Source organism: Aulonocara sp. 'chitande type north' Nkhata Bay, linkage group LG15 (assembly GCF_057382095.1).
Source record: "Aulonocara sp. 'chitande type north' Nkhata Bay isolate Kocher_YH1m ecotype deep benthic linkage group LG15, A_spYH_male_GT1.1, whole genome shotgun sequence".
Lineage (NCBI taxonomy): Eukaryota > Metazoa > Chordata > Actinopteri > Cichliformes > Cichlidae > Aulonocara > Aulonocara sp. 'chitande type north' Nkhata Bay.
In genome coordinates this window covers 23,921,894-23,937,852 of record NC_141358.1, presented here as the reverse complement: position 1 = coordinate 23,937,852, position 15,959 = coordinate 23,921,894, and the positions used below count along the sequence as shown (strand labels likewise).

At 40.7% G+C, this 15,959-nt stretch overlaps 1 protein-coding gene across 1 annotated transcript; it reads left to right on the top strand.

Annotated features, from left to right (window-relative positions):
• Window positions 1-48: 48 nt before the first annotated feature.
• rnaseh1 (ribonuclease H1) lies at window positions 49-6,431 on the top strand. Its single transcript, XM_086265086.1, has 8 exons — window positions 49-549; window positions 1,505-1,629; window positions 2,912-3,106; window positions 3,271-3,370; window positions 3,512-3,566; window positions 4,270-4,354; window positions 4,469-4,593; window positions 6,104-6,431. The coding sequence occupies exons 1-8, from the start codon at window positions 422-424 to the stop codon at window positions 6,218-6,220; spliced, it is 930 nt and encodes a 309-aa protein (XP_086121212.1). The 5' UTR covers window positions 49-421; the 3' UTR covers window positions 6,221-6,431.
• The last annotated feature ends 9,528 nt before the right edge of the window (window positions 6,432-15,959 follow it).

The window sequence follows — 15,959 nt, the reverse complement described above, 5'->3', positions numbered from 1 at the left end:
GACCTTTTTTTCTATCGCGAGAATTGTAGAAACGCTTGAAGTGATAAGAACTATCGCGTGAGTGTAGTAGAAAACAGTCGGGGAAACTGCAGGCAGATTATTGCTGTGCGTTTAGACTGATTTTTGTTCGATTTTGTTTACTGCAACATTTTCAGATAGGGATATACGGCCAATGAAGAAACTAAGATGACTGCAAGACTTATTAGACTGGTGTTAAATGTATATGGAATACTTTTTTGGGCTTTTTCGGGTTTAGCTTTCCCGGACATCTGTACACCTGGTTGCTAATTTGGTCCCATATTTCAAGATTTTATGTCAAACCACGCCTTCCCTACTCAAATCTATTGATATTTGAATGTATCCGAGTTAATATCACGATGCTAGCCACCTTTGTCCCCGTGCAGTGTGTTGGCAGACAGTGATGTTTAGGCTGACTGGTCTTTTCAGAGTTGCATGCAGGACCTTTTGTAGCGCTGCTGACGACATGGCGAAAGGGAAGTTTTTCTACGCAGTTAGGAAAGGACACAAAACGGGAGTCTACACTTCATGGTGAGGCCGGACACAACTCAATGCCTGCACATTTGTTTTTAAGAAAATCAATGTTATTGGCTATTCAAAGTGCATGTTCTTTCAGTGAGAGTGAGTGGATGCCAGCTTCCGTTCAGATGCACGAAGATTTCTTTTTCTCCTTGAGCTACAGTAAAACAACCCAGCGGGTTTAAGATCATATCAATGTTTCCCTGTCAGTACATCCCACACTTTAATTCGGCATGGAAGCATAACATACACGGCTTCGTTTTCTCCGTTTTTCAGGTGGTTAGCCTTCAAACTGTTAAATGTATTTCCGCCATTAATGTGGCTCATTTGTGAGTAGGAGGGCCTAAAATTGATTTATTCTTACATAATGTAGTATGTCTTTGGTTTGTTTATATTACAAATAAATACATATAAAATAAACAACACGCCAGTACCAGACCAGTGAAACTCCACCTTCTGTTAGTGCACAGAAGTTTAACTACACATTTAATCTTTGAGAAAATAAACTTTGGACCTATTGTTACAAGAAGGGAACATTTTTGTTATTGTTTTTCTGTTACTTAATTAGTTTAATGTACCGTAAATGATAGGAAACAGTCAAAAGTTAAAACACAGTTAAAGTCATCCTCCACAGCTGCCCACTGGGCCGGATTGGAGTCTGTCCTAGATATTTTCTCTCATTTCATTTTCATGCTGGAAATTCAGAAATCACTAGTTTCTGAAATATTCAGGCCAGTGTGTCTGCCACCAACAATCACTGCCATGTTCAGTGCCACTTAAATTCTCTTTCTTCCTCACTCCAGTGGCTCAGTTTGAACGTCAGTGGGTCATCTTGACCATGTCTGTGCCTGAATGGATTGAGTTGCAGTTGAAAAGGTGTATCATTAAAGTGTCCGGAGGGGAGAATGAAGACATCTCAAGGTTTTTATTCTCCTGATTTTTTACTTTTTATTTTTTTGTCATTTAGGGACGAGTGTAAGAGCCAAGTGGACAAATTTCCGTCCGCCTCCTTTAAGAAGTTTGCCTCAGAGCGAGATGCCTGGGCATTCGTCAGAGGGATCGAGCCTTCTGCAGTTCCAGACGTGAAGAAAGGTGAATATTTTCTAATTTTATACTCTTCAAATACACACAAGAAACTATAATTACTTGGAGCTGGGATTGAGGCTGAACTCGGAGCATCTTGGTTTGGAAGTGGCCGTCAGTTTGGAATCCAAGAATATGTTAAAACCCTCTACTGCATGACTTTTTATTTTTTGGGGAAAAAAATATTTCTGGGGGAGCTTTAGGGTCCCTTATAATATATCAATCATAAAATTTGACCCCCCCCCCCCCCCCAAAAAAAAAAAAAAACCCAACAAAACAAAAAAAACAGATATTGGTTTGTTATTTCAAGGCAACACTGTGCGATAAGGGTAGTCAAATAACAAGTTATTCTATAATACGTTTTATTAGTACAACCAGGATGAACAAATAAATAAACAACAATAAAAAAACTATGTAAACATTTCACAGAACAATAAAACACCAAAATACATCCAACATTTGACACACACACACACACACACACACACACACACACACACACACACACACACACACACACACACACACACACACACGTTGTGTTTCCATCACTTTTAGGGATATTACATTAACTTGCATTCATTTCCTGGAGACTTATCCTGACCCTACCCATCACAAGTCCCTGCCTGAACCTAACTCTAACCCCGACTCAAGCCTTCACCCTAAAATTGAATGATTTACCTTGCAATTGTCCCCATAAAGTAGGCTAGACCTCACAATATGAGTGTAAACAAATTTGTGTTCCCACAACAGTAAGAGACACACACACACACACACACACACACACACACACACACACACACACACACACACACACACACACACACACACACAGTTACTTTACCAACTGACCCCTGAGCTCCTAAGTGTCCCTCAAACCTGATTCAGGGATCCACTCCTCTACTTCACTGTCACTCCCTGAAAGCTCACTGTCCTCACTTTCTGAGGACAGAAAGTGCACATCCCCTTGGTTTCCTTCCATAAAAGGTTTTTACATCCATGTCCTGTAATTGAAAAGTAGAACAAACAATCAAATATGCTTCTTAACATATTCATGCACATGCAAGTTTTTCTTTTATATACATTTATTTGTGTGAGGCATGAAAATGTGGTTTGTTGCCTCAGGGCAACGCTATGCAGTAGAGGGTTAACCCAGCCACTGTGTCTGTTTGAGGTGGTAATACAGCATGCAGGTCTGGATTCACACAAAGCTTACAGGTGATTTTAAGTGGAGAATCAGGTACTTGCTGCACACTGTTCTTGATGAACTTCTTGTGTTTGTGGCTTTCAGTAACTCAGAGCGTGGAGTCTGATGTCACTCTGCTTCCTAAACGAGGCCCGGAGCCGCTCGAGTACATCCCTCTTGGCAAAAAGAGATGTCACTCGGAGGAGGAGGCGGGGCACCAGCCCAAACGAGTTAAGCCATCAGAAAGCTCGACATCACAAAACTCGTCATCAGAGAGCTCGGACGGATTCACGTACATGGGTGAGATGTGCAAGATTTAATATTAGAGCTCAACTCCATTCAACATGTTATGGGGACAAAATCATGTCATTTACTACATACAGAAATATTTAAATATAAAATGTAGAAAATGGAAGCAATAAAACTTGAACTCCAGTCTGAACTGTTCTGCGTTCTCCGTACAGGTGACGCTGTGGTCGTTTACACCGATGGCTGCTGCTCAAGAAACGGACAGAGCGGCGCACGGGGGGGCATCGGGGTGTACTGGGGATGCAACAACCCACTGTAAGAATATGTGCACGTGCTACAACGAGCATGTTTTAAACAGTTCCTAAAATCTGCTCAGTCTAAACCTCCATAGTGAAAGTCTTAATTGCATAAATGGATGCATCGGTTTCTCACATTTTGTTGCCTCTGGCTTTATAGAAATGTTGCAGAGAGGCTGCAGGGAAGGCAGACCAACCAGCGCGCAGAGATACAAGTAAGATTTACATCTCAGCATGAGAGTTTCTGTCTTAAAAGTCCAGTTTAATGCTCAGTGTTAACTCTGCAGGGCTGCACTTAAACAGTACTTTTTAAATTTTTAACACTAACATGGGGTGATTTTCATTCTGTTGCTTTAGAATCTTTTTAAAGGGACCACCATGACACCCTTTTTTCCTTTTGTGAGATGTTGTGTAGAGAGAAATAAAAGAAGAGCACTTCAATTTGCCACTTATTGTTGTGCTTTAATATATTTTAATGGGAAGTATGTTGTTTTTTTTTTGTTTGTTTTTTTTTTTTTTTTGGGTGTCGGGTAAAATCTACCTGACATTAGTGATAGTGTTATAAAACTGCATGTTAGTGTGCTAGGGTTAAAGAGAGGAGAGGCTGAGGCAATTTTAACCAGTTTAAACTACTGAGGGCCAGCATGTAAAGAGGCTTATTAAATGTACAGCAAATACAAAGAAGCGCCACCTGATGGTCATAGAGGGAACAAAACTAAAAATGGCACCATGAGAATGAAGGTTTTAAACTCAACTTCTGAAAAGTTTCCTGAGGGAGCAGATATGTAAATGTACCTATTTATTGGAAAGAATAGCAAGACGCAGGCCTGTAAATGCCTGTTTGTTATTTTATGCTTGGATTTTTCTCTACAAGCTTTAAAGCATAACTAACTGTCGTCTCTGCTCTCGCTGCACCAGGCGGCCTGCAGAGCGCTGGAACAGGCCAAACAGAATAACATCAAGAAACTCGTTTTATACACTGACAGCAAGTTTACGATAAACGGTGAGTCACAAACTCGAGTCATGCTGCAGTCATGTTGCATTACCACTCAGATTTCAGCTTTTGAATTTCCCACTGAATGGGTAAAGGTTTTTCTTTTCTTTTTCCTTCATGCAGGTGTGACCAGCTGGGTGAAGAACTGGAAGCTGAACGGCTGGAGGTTGAAATCTGGAGGTCAGATTACCAACAAAGACGACTTTGTGAAACTGGACAGGCTGAATGGACAGGTGGAGGTGGTCTGGGTAAGTATCAGTGTTTCTTTGCGGACGGGGTCTTTAGATTCATGCAGGTCAGAAGTAAACAATGTTTTTACATTTACCGCAGGAGTCTTTTTGCAGTCAACCGCCCCCTGCTGGGGAGGTGATAAATCTGTCCATGGCCTGAAAAATGGCCACAAGGGGGCACGGAGGGCTCAGTACAGTCAGACAGAGCAAGCAGCCGAACAGCTTTCCTCAGAGGCTAAAACTGTATATATCAAAGGGACAGTTTCAGTGGATTACTTGGATTAAGATGATTATGTTTTGTTTTTTGTTTTCTGAAATCTTATGCTTTTGATAAGCAGATGAAGTGTTACATATCCAAATAATTTTGCTATTTCAAACGTCTTCAAAAAAGAAAAATCTGAGCATTCGGCTGAAGACAGGTTCAGCGTTCCTGTTTCATTTTGTTTGCACATTAGAGTCTTAATTCAGAAAAATATCGTAAATTTTTATTCTTTTAATCAGCTCTGAATGATAAAAATGTTAAATGATAGAAACTCCCTGGTTTGTTAATAAGACTAAGTGTTCGACAAGTACACATTTGATACTAAAATATGCTAATGTTTCTTTCATTAGTACTAATTAAATGTGCTAATTTGCATAAATGTTGAATAAACAACAACATTTTATTCAGACTAGTCTCACAAATGTGTAAAAGGTTCCTGCACTGCGTCACCTTTCTGTTCTTTGGTTAAAAAAAAAAGTAATTTTATTCCTCTTGCTGCGGGATCATCTGTGTTTTTATTTTAATTGTACGAAGTCAGGCTGGCACAAGGTTGATTGTCACTTAATTTCTGATTCAATTATTCGAATGCTTAAAAATGTAAAATATACGTTAAAATAAGGGTCCACAAATAAATCGTGAATGCCAGAAAGATATTACGAAAGGGTTCAGATTATCGTGAGGGAAGAATTAAACCCCCTCAGTCCAAATTAGGCCCAAAAAAGGTGAATATTCAGATTTTTGAAGGTGAAGCCAGAGAAATTCAGCATTTTCTGCTTGGAAAATTGAACTTAAAATGATGAGCTCATTATTACATTGTTCTCTTCACTTCTGGTGGATTGTTTTGATGGGCAGAAAGTAGTCTGATCTGGAAACGGTGTGACAGGTTCAATTTAAAAGTAACAGTCAGAGAAAAGCATCAGCAGTATTGTTAATGCCTTATCTGATGGATGAACCGGTAATGGTAAAAACCGCCTGTTTGAAGGTCGTACGTATCAGGATGTAATGAAAAATCTTCTGGTCATTTGCAGGTCTTAATGATTTAAATGCAACCCGTGATGAGCACCCCATGATTTGGCAGCAATAATTTGAAGTGATCATTTTACTGTGACTGCATTACAGGCCGCAGTAGTAAACAGTCTTAGTGCTGCATAGTACAGCCATATCCAATCATTTGTTTAATGCTCAGTAAGCGTCCAAGTGATTGATTATTAGTTGTTATTTTCATGTTTTTATACTTACTTGTCTGCCCTTCTGGTCCTCCTCCAGATGCACATTCCAGGTCACGCCGGCTACAGAGGCAACGAGGAGGCCGACAGGCTGTCAAGAGAAGGAGCGGCGAAGCCTCTGCAACCAGAGCACAAAGAAAAAGACGAGCACCTTTAAAGAAATCTGCTGCAGGACTGTTTAATGCTCTTTTTCTGGTTCTTTAGCTTTGAAACAAACCTTTGAGAGGTTTGTTTCTTGTCCGTGTCAGTTGTGACTGTACCGAAGCTTGAAGGTTGCAGAGAGTCTGCACGCTCATCCTTTTTCTTTTTTTTTGTGTTGAATGTAAATTTCGATTTGTTTTGGGTCTGAATAAAGATTTTAAGTTTCACCTGTTGTTTCCTGTGAAGTAGCAAGAAGTGAGAAGACAGTTCTTGAGTCTAAGAAGTTGAGGAAATCAGGTGAGCTCAAAAAGGTCAAGGAGATGGAGACATGTTGATGAGAAACTTGGACGATGTTTTTAGTTTATTCTGTCTCGTTGTAATCCCCGCAGCCTTCCAGCAGGAGGCGCTCCAGGTTATCATTCGAACACAGACAAAGGGCTCCTGAGGATTTGGGGTTTATTTAAGGATCTCCTCGCGAGCTGATTGACACATTTTGATGAACATCGTCCCAAACACGCCAGTGCTTGGGGAATATTGTTTTCAAATCACATGTAAGTAAAGTTTATTACAGTGAAACTGAAATGAGAACGAAGGGGTTTGAGATCAGCGTCTGAATCCTGAAAATCCTGTTTCTCTGTCACAAAATTAAACTGGGAGATGTCTACTCCCAGTCTGACAAACCAGTAATCATTATCACATTATACAGTATTAACTCTCCTTATGGGCAGCTTATCAGAGTAATCCTTGTTTCCTGGACTGAAGATGTACATTTATTTTAGTTTTCTAAAATAAAGTTTTATTGTGAAAAACACCTTCACTACATTAGCAGCAGGTAAATTCCCCTCAGAGGAAACTCTGACATACTGCTGAGGGCAAACACGAAACCTCCTAGAGACTGAAAGGGACACTGTGCATTAAGAAGTTTTTTTTATTTAAAAAAGGACATGTTAATTAAGTTGAACGCTTAGTCATGCAGGCTCAGTTTAATATGCAGGTTGGTGGCATTTATAAAGGGTAAAAGAAAAGCAAAGATGAAGAAGACAAAAGAACATCATTGATAGAAGCATAATAACATTAAAGGCCACTTGTAAAGCTCACAAGCACAAAAACACACGAACCTGATTAAAAACATGTATAAAACAGTATTTATCTTTAAAGACTTGGACACTGCAGAGACAGACATCACCTTTCAAAACAATTGAGCCATTATTGTAAAAGAAACCGGAATCCTAAATAGGAGCATAAATAATGAAAGGAAGACATCTGTAGAACTAACAGCTGACAAGGAGGAAGGGCAGCACTGTCTCCCTTTATTGCTTAAAATGTACATTCTCAGTTAATCTCCTCACATCTTAGCCTTCCTGTGGTCCACCAGAGAGGAGCAGAGGAGTAAAGCAACAGGTATTTAACTTAATGAGGCATCCTTCTTTCAGAGCCTCATTTTAAACCAGCTAAGTAGCCCAACTAAATCTTTGTCTCAGATGGAGCAACAGCTTTTTGGAAGGGACAAATATAAGCTAAATAATCAAAAATCTCCAAGGCACTCTCTTTTTATGTGAAATTATATTTCCTTAAGCTCATGGCATCATTATACTCAACCTAAAACTCTGACTTGTTTAGACACACACACACACACACACACACACACACACACACACACCTGGAAGAAAACGGACTCCATGAACACACCGACTATTTTCCAGTTGGTGCTCTACCAGTAGGAAACTTCCATTTAGGTGAGAGCGGAAAATTCCACCAGGAACACTCCACCAATAGGAGGAGTCTTCAATATCCTAGAATTAACCAAAATGAATCAGATTCAATCCAAATCAGATGAGAAAAACAAAACACAGATAACATATATGTTATAACAAAGTAATAAAATCTTAGTCCTCATTTACTGTAAGTTGGGGTATTCAGTAGTTTCCTTTTGGTTAAGATGCCTTTTTCTTCAAGATGTGGTCAATTCCAAGTGTTTATATTATAAAAGTCCAGGTAGTGCTTGGAGGTAATGTTACATGTGCCTATAGGATATTTTATATTCCCAAATAAAACAGTGATTTAACGAAACGTGTGCTGCTTAAAGAGTCCTCCTGTATTTTCCAGCCATGCTGTGGCATATTTATATACTTAAAGGTGACCTCCCCCTCTGAGGATACACTTGTGCCTCCTTGATTATATCTCCTCCGTCCTCCAGATGCTTTTTAACAATTGAGACGCACTGAGACTGATTTACGTGTCATAAGCAGGAAATCAGAGCGACGAAGACAGGAAGTCAAGCCGCATATTATCCAGTCAATTACAAATGTTTGACTGTGAATTTAGTACATAGGTCTTTTTATATTTTTATTACTTAAGCTGGCAGGAGTTACATATGGTCATATTAACCAATTATAAAGTGCTAATCTGAGGCTGCACCTGCTGAAATTTCAGTTTCCAGTATTTCCATTCCAGCGTGCAGTCTCTTTAATATGCTGCGTTGTTGTATGCATCGCTGCTGATAGGTTAACTCTTCATACATGCTCACAAGAATGAGATTAAACTAAAACTACTATGTTGTTACCACAGTGAAAAGTTGTTCACTTGTGTCCCTTAAATTGATCTAGTCCTTTCGATATTTGGCGTAAGCACCCTTTAAACTCTTGACATCGATGATGGCCGCTAACCCTGCAAGTAAACCCAGAGCTCCGCAGAAGTTTGAATCACAAAAGAAGCACCTCCGAATCGAAGGATTTAGCAATGCTCCCAGTCTTTTATTTTGAAAAAACCAGCTTCTCTGTGTAAGTCCTGTGTCAGGCTTCCTGACCTCCTCATCTGGTCTGTGCAGCCCAGCAAGCCTAAAAAATAGACACAGCTATATTTTAAGTGAAGCTCAGTGAATCAGATGCTTAAAATATTCCTGGTGGAATGACAAACATTGTCTTGAGGAGGTGACAGCATTGGAGCTGGAACGCGGTCCAGCATGTGGGATGTTCTCGTGATAACCCTTTGCAATCAGAACATGGAATTTATTATTTATTTAAATTGTGCTTCCAAATATTAGGAATCAGTGGGCAAAAAATTGACATTTTAACTGACACACCTCAAAAAATAATGAAATTCTTTCCAAATGAGTCCTGTTTCATTTTCTTTAAGACATGGGCTTGGGTTTGTGACCTCACAGGGTTCAAAATGACACTTGGTTGCAGTTGGCAGAATTGTTGTTTTGAACATTTTGGAAAACCCATCTGAATGTCTTCTTCTCCATGAGGCCTAAACCTTCTGCTGCAGGACTTGTTCTTCTCGTGGCTGAAGTTAGTTCCTCATCTGCAGCTGCTTCAGAAGGAATTCAGAGCCAATCAGACGCCTCCCTGATATTATTGGATAATAAATGGAAACATCTTGTAGGCCCAAAACTTCGGCACACACTGAGAAAAGCTTTGTTTCTCCAACACGGAGAAAGAGGAATTAGACTCATTTGTCCTTCCTCCTCCTCCTCCTCCATTCTCCTGCAGCCTTTCGATTGGTCGGTGTCGATGTTGGAAAAAGGACGGAGGCTCTGGGTTTCTCGCTCTGACCTCGACCGCTGCCTTCCGGCAAGCGTGGGGCACGGCGACCCCGCCAGAGGCAGCCCAGTCTGAAAGAGAGTGCCTCTGAGGGTCAAAGGTCACCCCGCAGCAGCTTCACCTCCTCGTTGGCTGAGTCTCGTTAGCACTCCTCCTCAACACATACATGCCTCCTTAGCAGAATGAGCTCTGGCATCGTTCCGCCGCTGCCCTGCTGGAGGGGAGGAAGACCAAACAAACTGCAAAGAAACTTAACTAACCAGACATTAGAAACATCCTGCTCACACTTCAGCTGGAGGTTTTGTCAATTTTTAGATCATCTGCTCTAAAATAAACCACAATGTTCTGCCGGGGTTGCAGAACTCTCTGACACCGCAGACCGTCTGACACTGAGCGGGGGATGTTCACTGAAGTGCTCGCAGTGCTGACGGGGAGAAAAGAAAACTTCACGCAGGCGTTCAGCCGCTTGACAGGAAATCAACCCGGTCTACGCCGCTGCGTTAGCCAAGTCGCTCCATTCCAAGTAAAGTCTCACGAAGTTTGAGGCTTCGGAGTTAAGGTCCTGCTTTCGGTCGTGTGCAGGTTGACGAGGCTGCACCAAAGTTAGAGCTAAAGTGTCTCACATGGTGCTACTCAGAGCTTTGCACACACACATCTAAATGTTATAGCTCTACTCTGTCAGCAGGGGCAGTGTTGAGAATATTTATAATAACTGGCAATGTGGGCTGCTCGTGTCCATCTTGGTCCTGCCTCTGGTCCTTCGGCCACAAGCGGGGCGCAGCTGACTTCTTTCCACTGAAATGAAACACAGTGTTGGAAACAAGTGAAACTCTACTGCAGCAGCTGTCTGTGCTCCTCATGCAAGGTTTTTTGATCTTTTATGTAGCACCTTTTCCTCTTCGTGGAGAGCAGTGTTGGTCAAGTTACTTGAAAAAAGTAATCAGTAACTAATTACTGATTACTTCCCCAAAAAAGTAATCCCGTTACTTTACTAATTACTTATTTTCAAAAGTAATTAATTACTTAGTTACTTAGTTACTTTTTAAAAACACGATTTACAACCTGAAGAGGTGATAAAGCGATAGATCTTTCAGCCCAATTCTACTTTTTCTACATAATCCATCATACAAAATGTAATCAAATGGAAAAGTCTCTTTTTTTTAACTTGTTTTATCAGTTTTAATCTTTTAACTTTATGCATCAAGCAAAAATGTAATTATATGCAACATTCTCTGCGTTGAATAAATTAGTTTAACATTTAAACCTATTTTCTGCACATTCCAGCACATAAAATAAAATATTTTTTGTGTTTACACTCACTCTTTCAAATAGATGCAAGTAAAACACAGCAGAAAGTAAATAAAGTCAAAGACTCAGCGGTCCTGTTGCTCTATTTTCACCTATTAAGCAGCACTGCGGTAGGCGCAGGTTTACCCTGGTGCAGGTGTGCCGCGGTCAGTTGAAGAATCCGCGACTTTCTCTGCGAGTTTCCCATTACGTGGTAGCGCACTCGGTGCTTGCTTGGAAGTTTAGGGTTTTTTTTCACTGTAAAAAGAAGTTTTCTTCCCACGCACAACGGACGCTAATGTTTTTGTCACTTTTTATGGAATCAAACTCAAAGTAAGGTCAGTACTTCCACGCTTTAAACGCTGCACGCTCATACTCTCTCCCACAATCGATATGTGATCCATTGTTGATCTGCACACAGCTGTTGTCACTAACGGCGCACTCGCTTACGTCACTGTCGTGAGACATTCTCGCAAAAAAATCACGGTTTTAGTAACGCAGTAACGCAGTGTTCCTACGGGAAAGTAACGGTAATCTAATTACCGTTTTTGCAATAGTAATCCCTTACTTTACTCGTTACTCGAAAAGAGTAATCAGATTACAGTAACGCGTTACAAGTAACGCGTTACTGCCCATCTCTGGTGGAGAGCTCCGATGTGGTTCTTCTTCCCTGTTCAAGTAAACCTTTTAACCAGTCAGCAGTCTACCAATGCAGAGCTACATGCTGTTGGCTTTTTGGGCTCTGTGCTCGCTGAATTCCCATAATCCTTCCCTTCATGTAGCTGCAGAGCTACGAAAAATGGACATTAGTGCAGGACCAATAATTGCAAAGTTTATCCTTAAGTCACTAAAGTCATGTCTAAATGTTTGAGTCCATAAACACTGGGGTATTTTCATATGTGAGCATCTGTGCTGCTGCTTAGCATTGGATACTTAATGGGCGTGTTGCAGTATGTGCTCTCCCTCTGCTACCACTGTGCAAACAACTGGCCATGTCTCAATATGCGTACTTGTGTGTACTTGCGATCTTGTGGACTTATGATACATCATCAGCCGCAGATCAAGTACTGTTCCAATTTAAAGTATGCTCAAAATTCCCAGATGTGTTCTCGCTCCTCCTGTTTTGTTGAGCATGCATCAGTGGACTTGGCGCAGCCAAATATCCCAGAATGCATGAGCTGCCGTACCGCCCGCTCTTTTCTAGAATCGGACGCATGCCTGGATACATAGACAGTGAATGGGAGATATGCACATTATGCTGTGGCTCATTTACAAACTGGTTTATGACATTAGTGAGACGGGGCTGGCAGTCCCAACTCGTCATTTTCAGCATGCAGGGTTTGTGGTCTGGAAGGTAAGTCAATCTTGGTGCGTCAGCCTGAGCACTTAAAGACTGAGTCAAGTCAAAGTTTATTTCTATAGCACATTTAAAATAACCTCAGCTGACCAAATTTTACTCATGCTATAAAATCACTAAATCAACAATAGAAATGCAGTAAAACACACAATAGAACATACATTTAAATGATAATTTTCTATTATATTCTGCTAATCTAGAAACGAATGCCATCAAGACTAAATACGTTTTTGGAAGTGTTTTGAAAATCACTGAGTGTCTGGGCAGCTCTTCTATGAAAAATTAGGGATGGACCCAGGAACATCCAAGAGCAGTTGGTTCATAGGTCCAAACAGTAAGCAAACTGCAGGATGAGAGCATGCCGTGGGCCTCATATCTGAGTTAGTGAAGCCGTGGTAAGTCTGAGCTCATGTCAGGTGTAGCTGCTGTCATCCTCTGAGGTATTGTCAGAAATATCTGGGGTCATATCACTGGTTCCGGGTCTGATCACGGCTGAGCTCATGAGCCAGGCTCCTGCTCTGAAATGATTTCTTCCCCATCTCTCCAGTCACTGGTGCTTCCTTTTTCATCAGACATGAGGCAGAAGTGTAGCTCAGCACGGTGTCATCGGCGATCAGGGCACAGAAGGAGTCACAATCAAAGATGGTGAGATGTGAAGTGGCATCTGTTTCCATGACAGTTGCCTGTGTCCAGCTCCCTCCACAGGAAGAAAATCCAATCCAGGGTAATTTTGAGGTGACTGGGGAATAGTTCTCGAGGTTAACTGAGCTCCGTGTGTGTGTTTTTGTTACCGTCAGTGATAACATACCACCCCCACATACCATATATACATACAATATATATTTTCCCCTTAAAAGGGAGGTTTTCACTACTTCACTGAGGGATCAGACCCACTGCACATCCTGATCCCTATAATTCAAATCTTGTGGTCAAGATTTTTGTGCTTTTAATTGACTCTTCTGGTTTCCTAAGAGGAAGGCATTGGCCAAAATCTCTCTCTGATTTGTTAAATAATTTGCTCCCATCGGGATCTGATTTTTTTTTATTTTTTTTTTCGCTTTAACAAATCAAGCAAAGAGGCAGCTGCTCAGATTTTCCTCTCTGGGTAAATTTGTGCTAATCAATGAAATCAGAAAATACTCGAGGTCAAAACCCCGCCAGCTCTCAGCTCATTAAGAAGCTAACACATTTATCTTTAAAAATAAAATCTCAATTTGTTCCGTTGTGCTGATGTCAATCAGTCATGCTGACATCAGCTTAATTCCAACTCTGGGCTCACAAATTTGAAGCATAGTATGTAAATATATGTAGTCTGACCCTTTAGTCGTTGTGGCCATATGACCATGTGATGGTATTTCCTGGCAACAAAGGATACAAAGACTGCATTTCTCTGCTTTTAACGCTCGGATGGATGAATCTGTTGGTCAGCCAGGTCACTGAACGCACTGACGGCCTCAGTCGGACTCTCTGTCTGATCAATTTTTCCTTCATACCCACCAATCAGTGGATCAGCTATTTGCAGTTTGGCAGGTTCCTGTCATCCGGGGCTTCATTATCTCGTCTCCCTGCTGATTTGCATCGTGGACAGAAACGTATGAATCAATCTGTGCCCTCGTGGAAAGTTTGGCAGGCTCAGCGCCCCTGCAGCCATCTCGGCGTTTGTAAAGTTTCACTCCAAAATGAGATTTCAAGCATTTCAAAATTATGACGCCCACTCTGATTAAAAAAAAAAAGAAAAGAAGAAGAACCCAGATTCTGCCATGAAAGTAAAACTCATTATGGAAATACATTGAACTTATTGACTATTCATGGGATTTGCCTGCAAACGACGGGAAGTTTCCAGAAGGGTATCTGTGGTTTTTCAGATCCACAGAGGTAAATTTGTCATAAGTGATTATTTGTTTGGTGAGTGTATTACAGTCTGTGTTATTCCAGGAAAAAAATATAGAGGGTAAAGTTACAGTAAATATCAGACTCTAATTTACCTGTAAATGTCCTCTTCTGCATTTTTCTAATGCAACACAATTATAGCAATTAAAGGAAATCTTTATTTTGTATTGATCTGTGGCACAGGTGAGTGGTGGTTGACTCTCTTTTGCCTGTTCAGCAGGTGCGAATGTGAACATCTCTGTGTGTGTGTGTGTCAGACTGGTACCCTGACCGGAAAGATTTGTTAAGAAGATGGATGAATGGGTTATTTTGCGTGGATAAAACAATAATGAGCGCATTATGATGACCTCGAGGTTTTAAAAAAGCAGAACAAAAAGAAAAGAACAAGTTTTGGAAAAAACATTGCAGAGAACACAAACAAAATTGTGTAGAACAAAGTAACCAAACCTAAAATACTAATTTCTTATGGATGTTTTATATTTGAATTAATGTAATCAGTTGCATCAAGGTGCTTTGCATGCTTTATATTGGAGCTGTGGTAAAGATCCCACAGTAATGCGGATAAATCATCGGATAAATCATCGGATAAATCATCGTGTTTCTCTCAATGTTCCCGAGTTTTTTCTGCAGTTTTGGAGGAAGTATTGCACCACTGAGGGAGGCTGCTGCCATCTGGATGTGCTGTTGCCATGAAGGTCTTACATGCACATGAAAGCCAGGATCCGAGGCTGACCAGCAAAACCATGTATTGTAATGAGATGGTCAGTGTTAATCGCTTCACCTGCCAGCGGTTTCAATCAATCGGCTGTACATTTGTGTGTTTTTTAAGGTTTCACATCCCTCAAAATGAAATAATATGCATGTAGCTGAGAACCACAGTCTGAATAAAGAAATCAGACAGTATGAAGAGACGGACTATTGTGAAGGAGACTCCACTTTAATATAAAATAATCCCTCAAGAAGTGAATAAGGACAAAATGCTCTTTTTAATATCTTTTACATGCACCAACAAAACTGCTTGTAAACGATTCAGTGAATACTGCAAGTCATCTCTGAGGGTACTACAACTTCTCCAATCTCTAATAATGATCAGGCTGTGTGCATGTGGCTGAGGTCCAGCACTTATTCCCTACTCACTCGAGGGTCCCTTAACAGACTCATCATTCTTGCCTGCACACATGAACACTATCAGAGCCTCACAATCAATCAACACCATTAACATCATTAGGTTGCCATGACCTGGCCATGATAATATCTCTACCAGAACTTTCCTAACTCTTCTGATTATGAGATCTTACAATTGGACATTTTAACAGGTCAAAGTAGGAAACTCACTGGTGTAAATAATGAAATTAATGATGATTGATTTGTATTTAATGTGCTGAACTGCTGGTCCAGTGTCAAACTTCAGGCTCCAGACTGTAAAACTTCAAAAAACATATGCAAAATAAACTTAGGCAGGTAATCAGTGATAATAATACTCACTGATTCAGTTCCTCTCTTGTTTATGTTTATGCTATGTCCTCCAGAGCACAGTCAGGATAACTCCTGAAGGACTCAACTGGATTTTCGTCTTTGCTGGAATCCTCCAGATTTGGTTTTGCACAGTTTACTTTCATCTTTGGATTTAATTCTTTTCTTTTTGTTTCCCCACACAGTGGCATGACTTAACTTTT

Excerpts from the sequence above, each read along its gene's own strand:
- rnaseh1 (XM_086265086.1), top strand. The coding sequence starts at position 422 with ATGTTTAGGCTGACTGGTCTTTTCAGAGTTGCATGCAGGACCTTTTGT. Across the intron at positions 1,630-2,911 it reads AGTTCCAGACGTGAAGAAAG|TAACTCAGAGCGTGGAGTCT; the intron begins GTGAATATTTTC and ends TGTGGCTTTCAG. Across the intron at positions 4,355-4,468 it reads CAGCAAGTTTACGATAAACG|GTGTGACCAGCTGGGTGAAG; the intron begins GTGAGTCACAAA and ends TCCTTCATGCAG.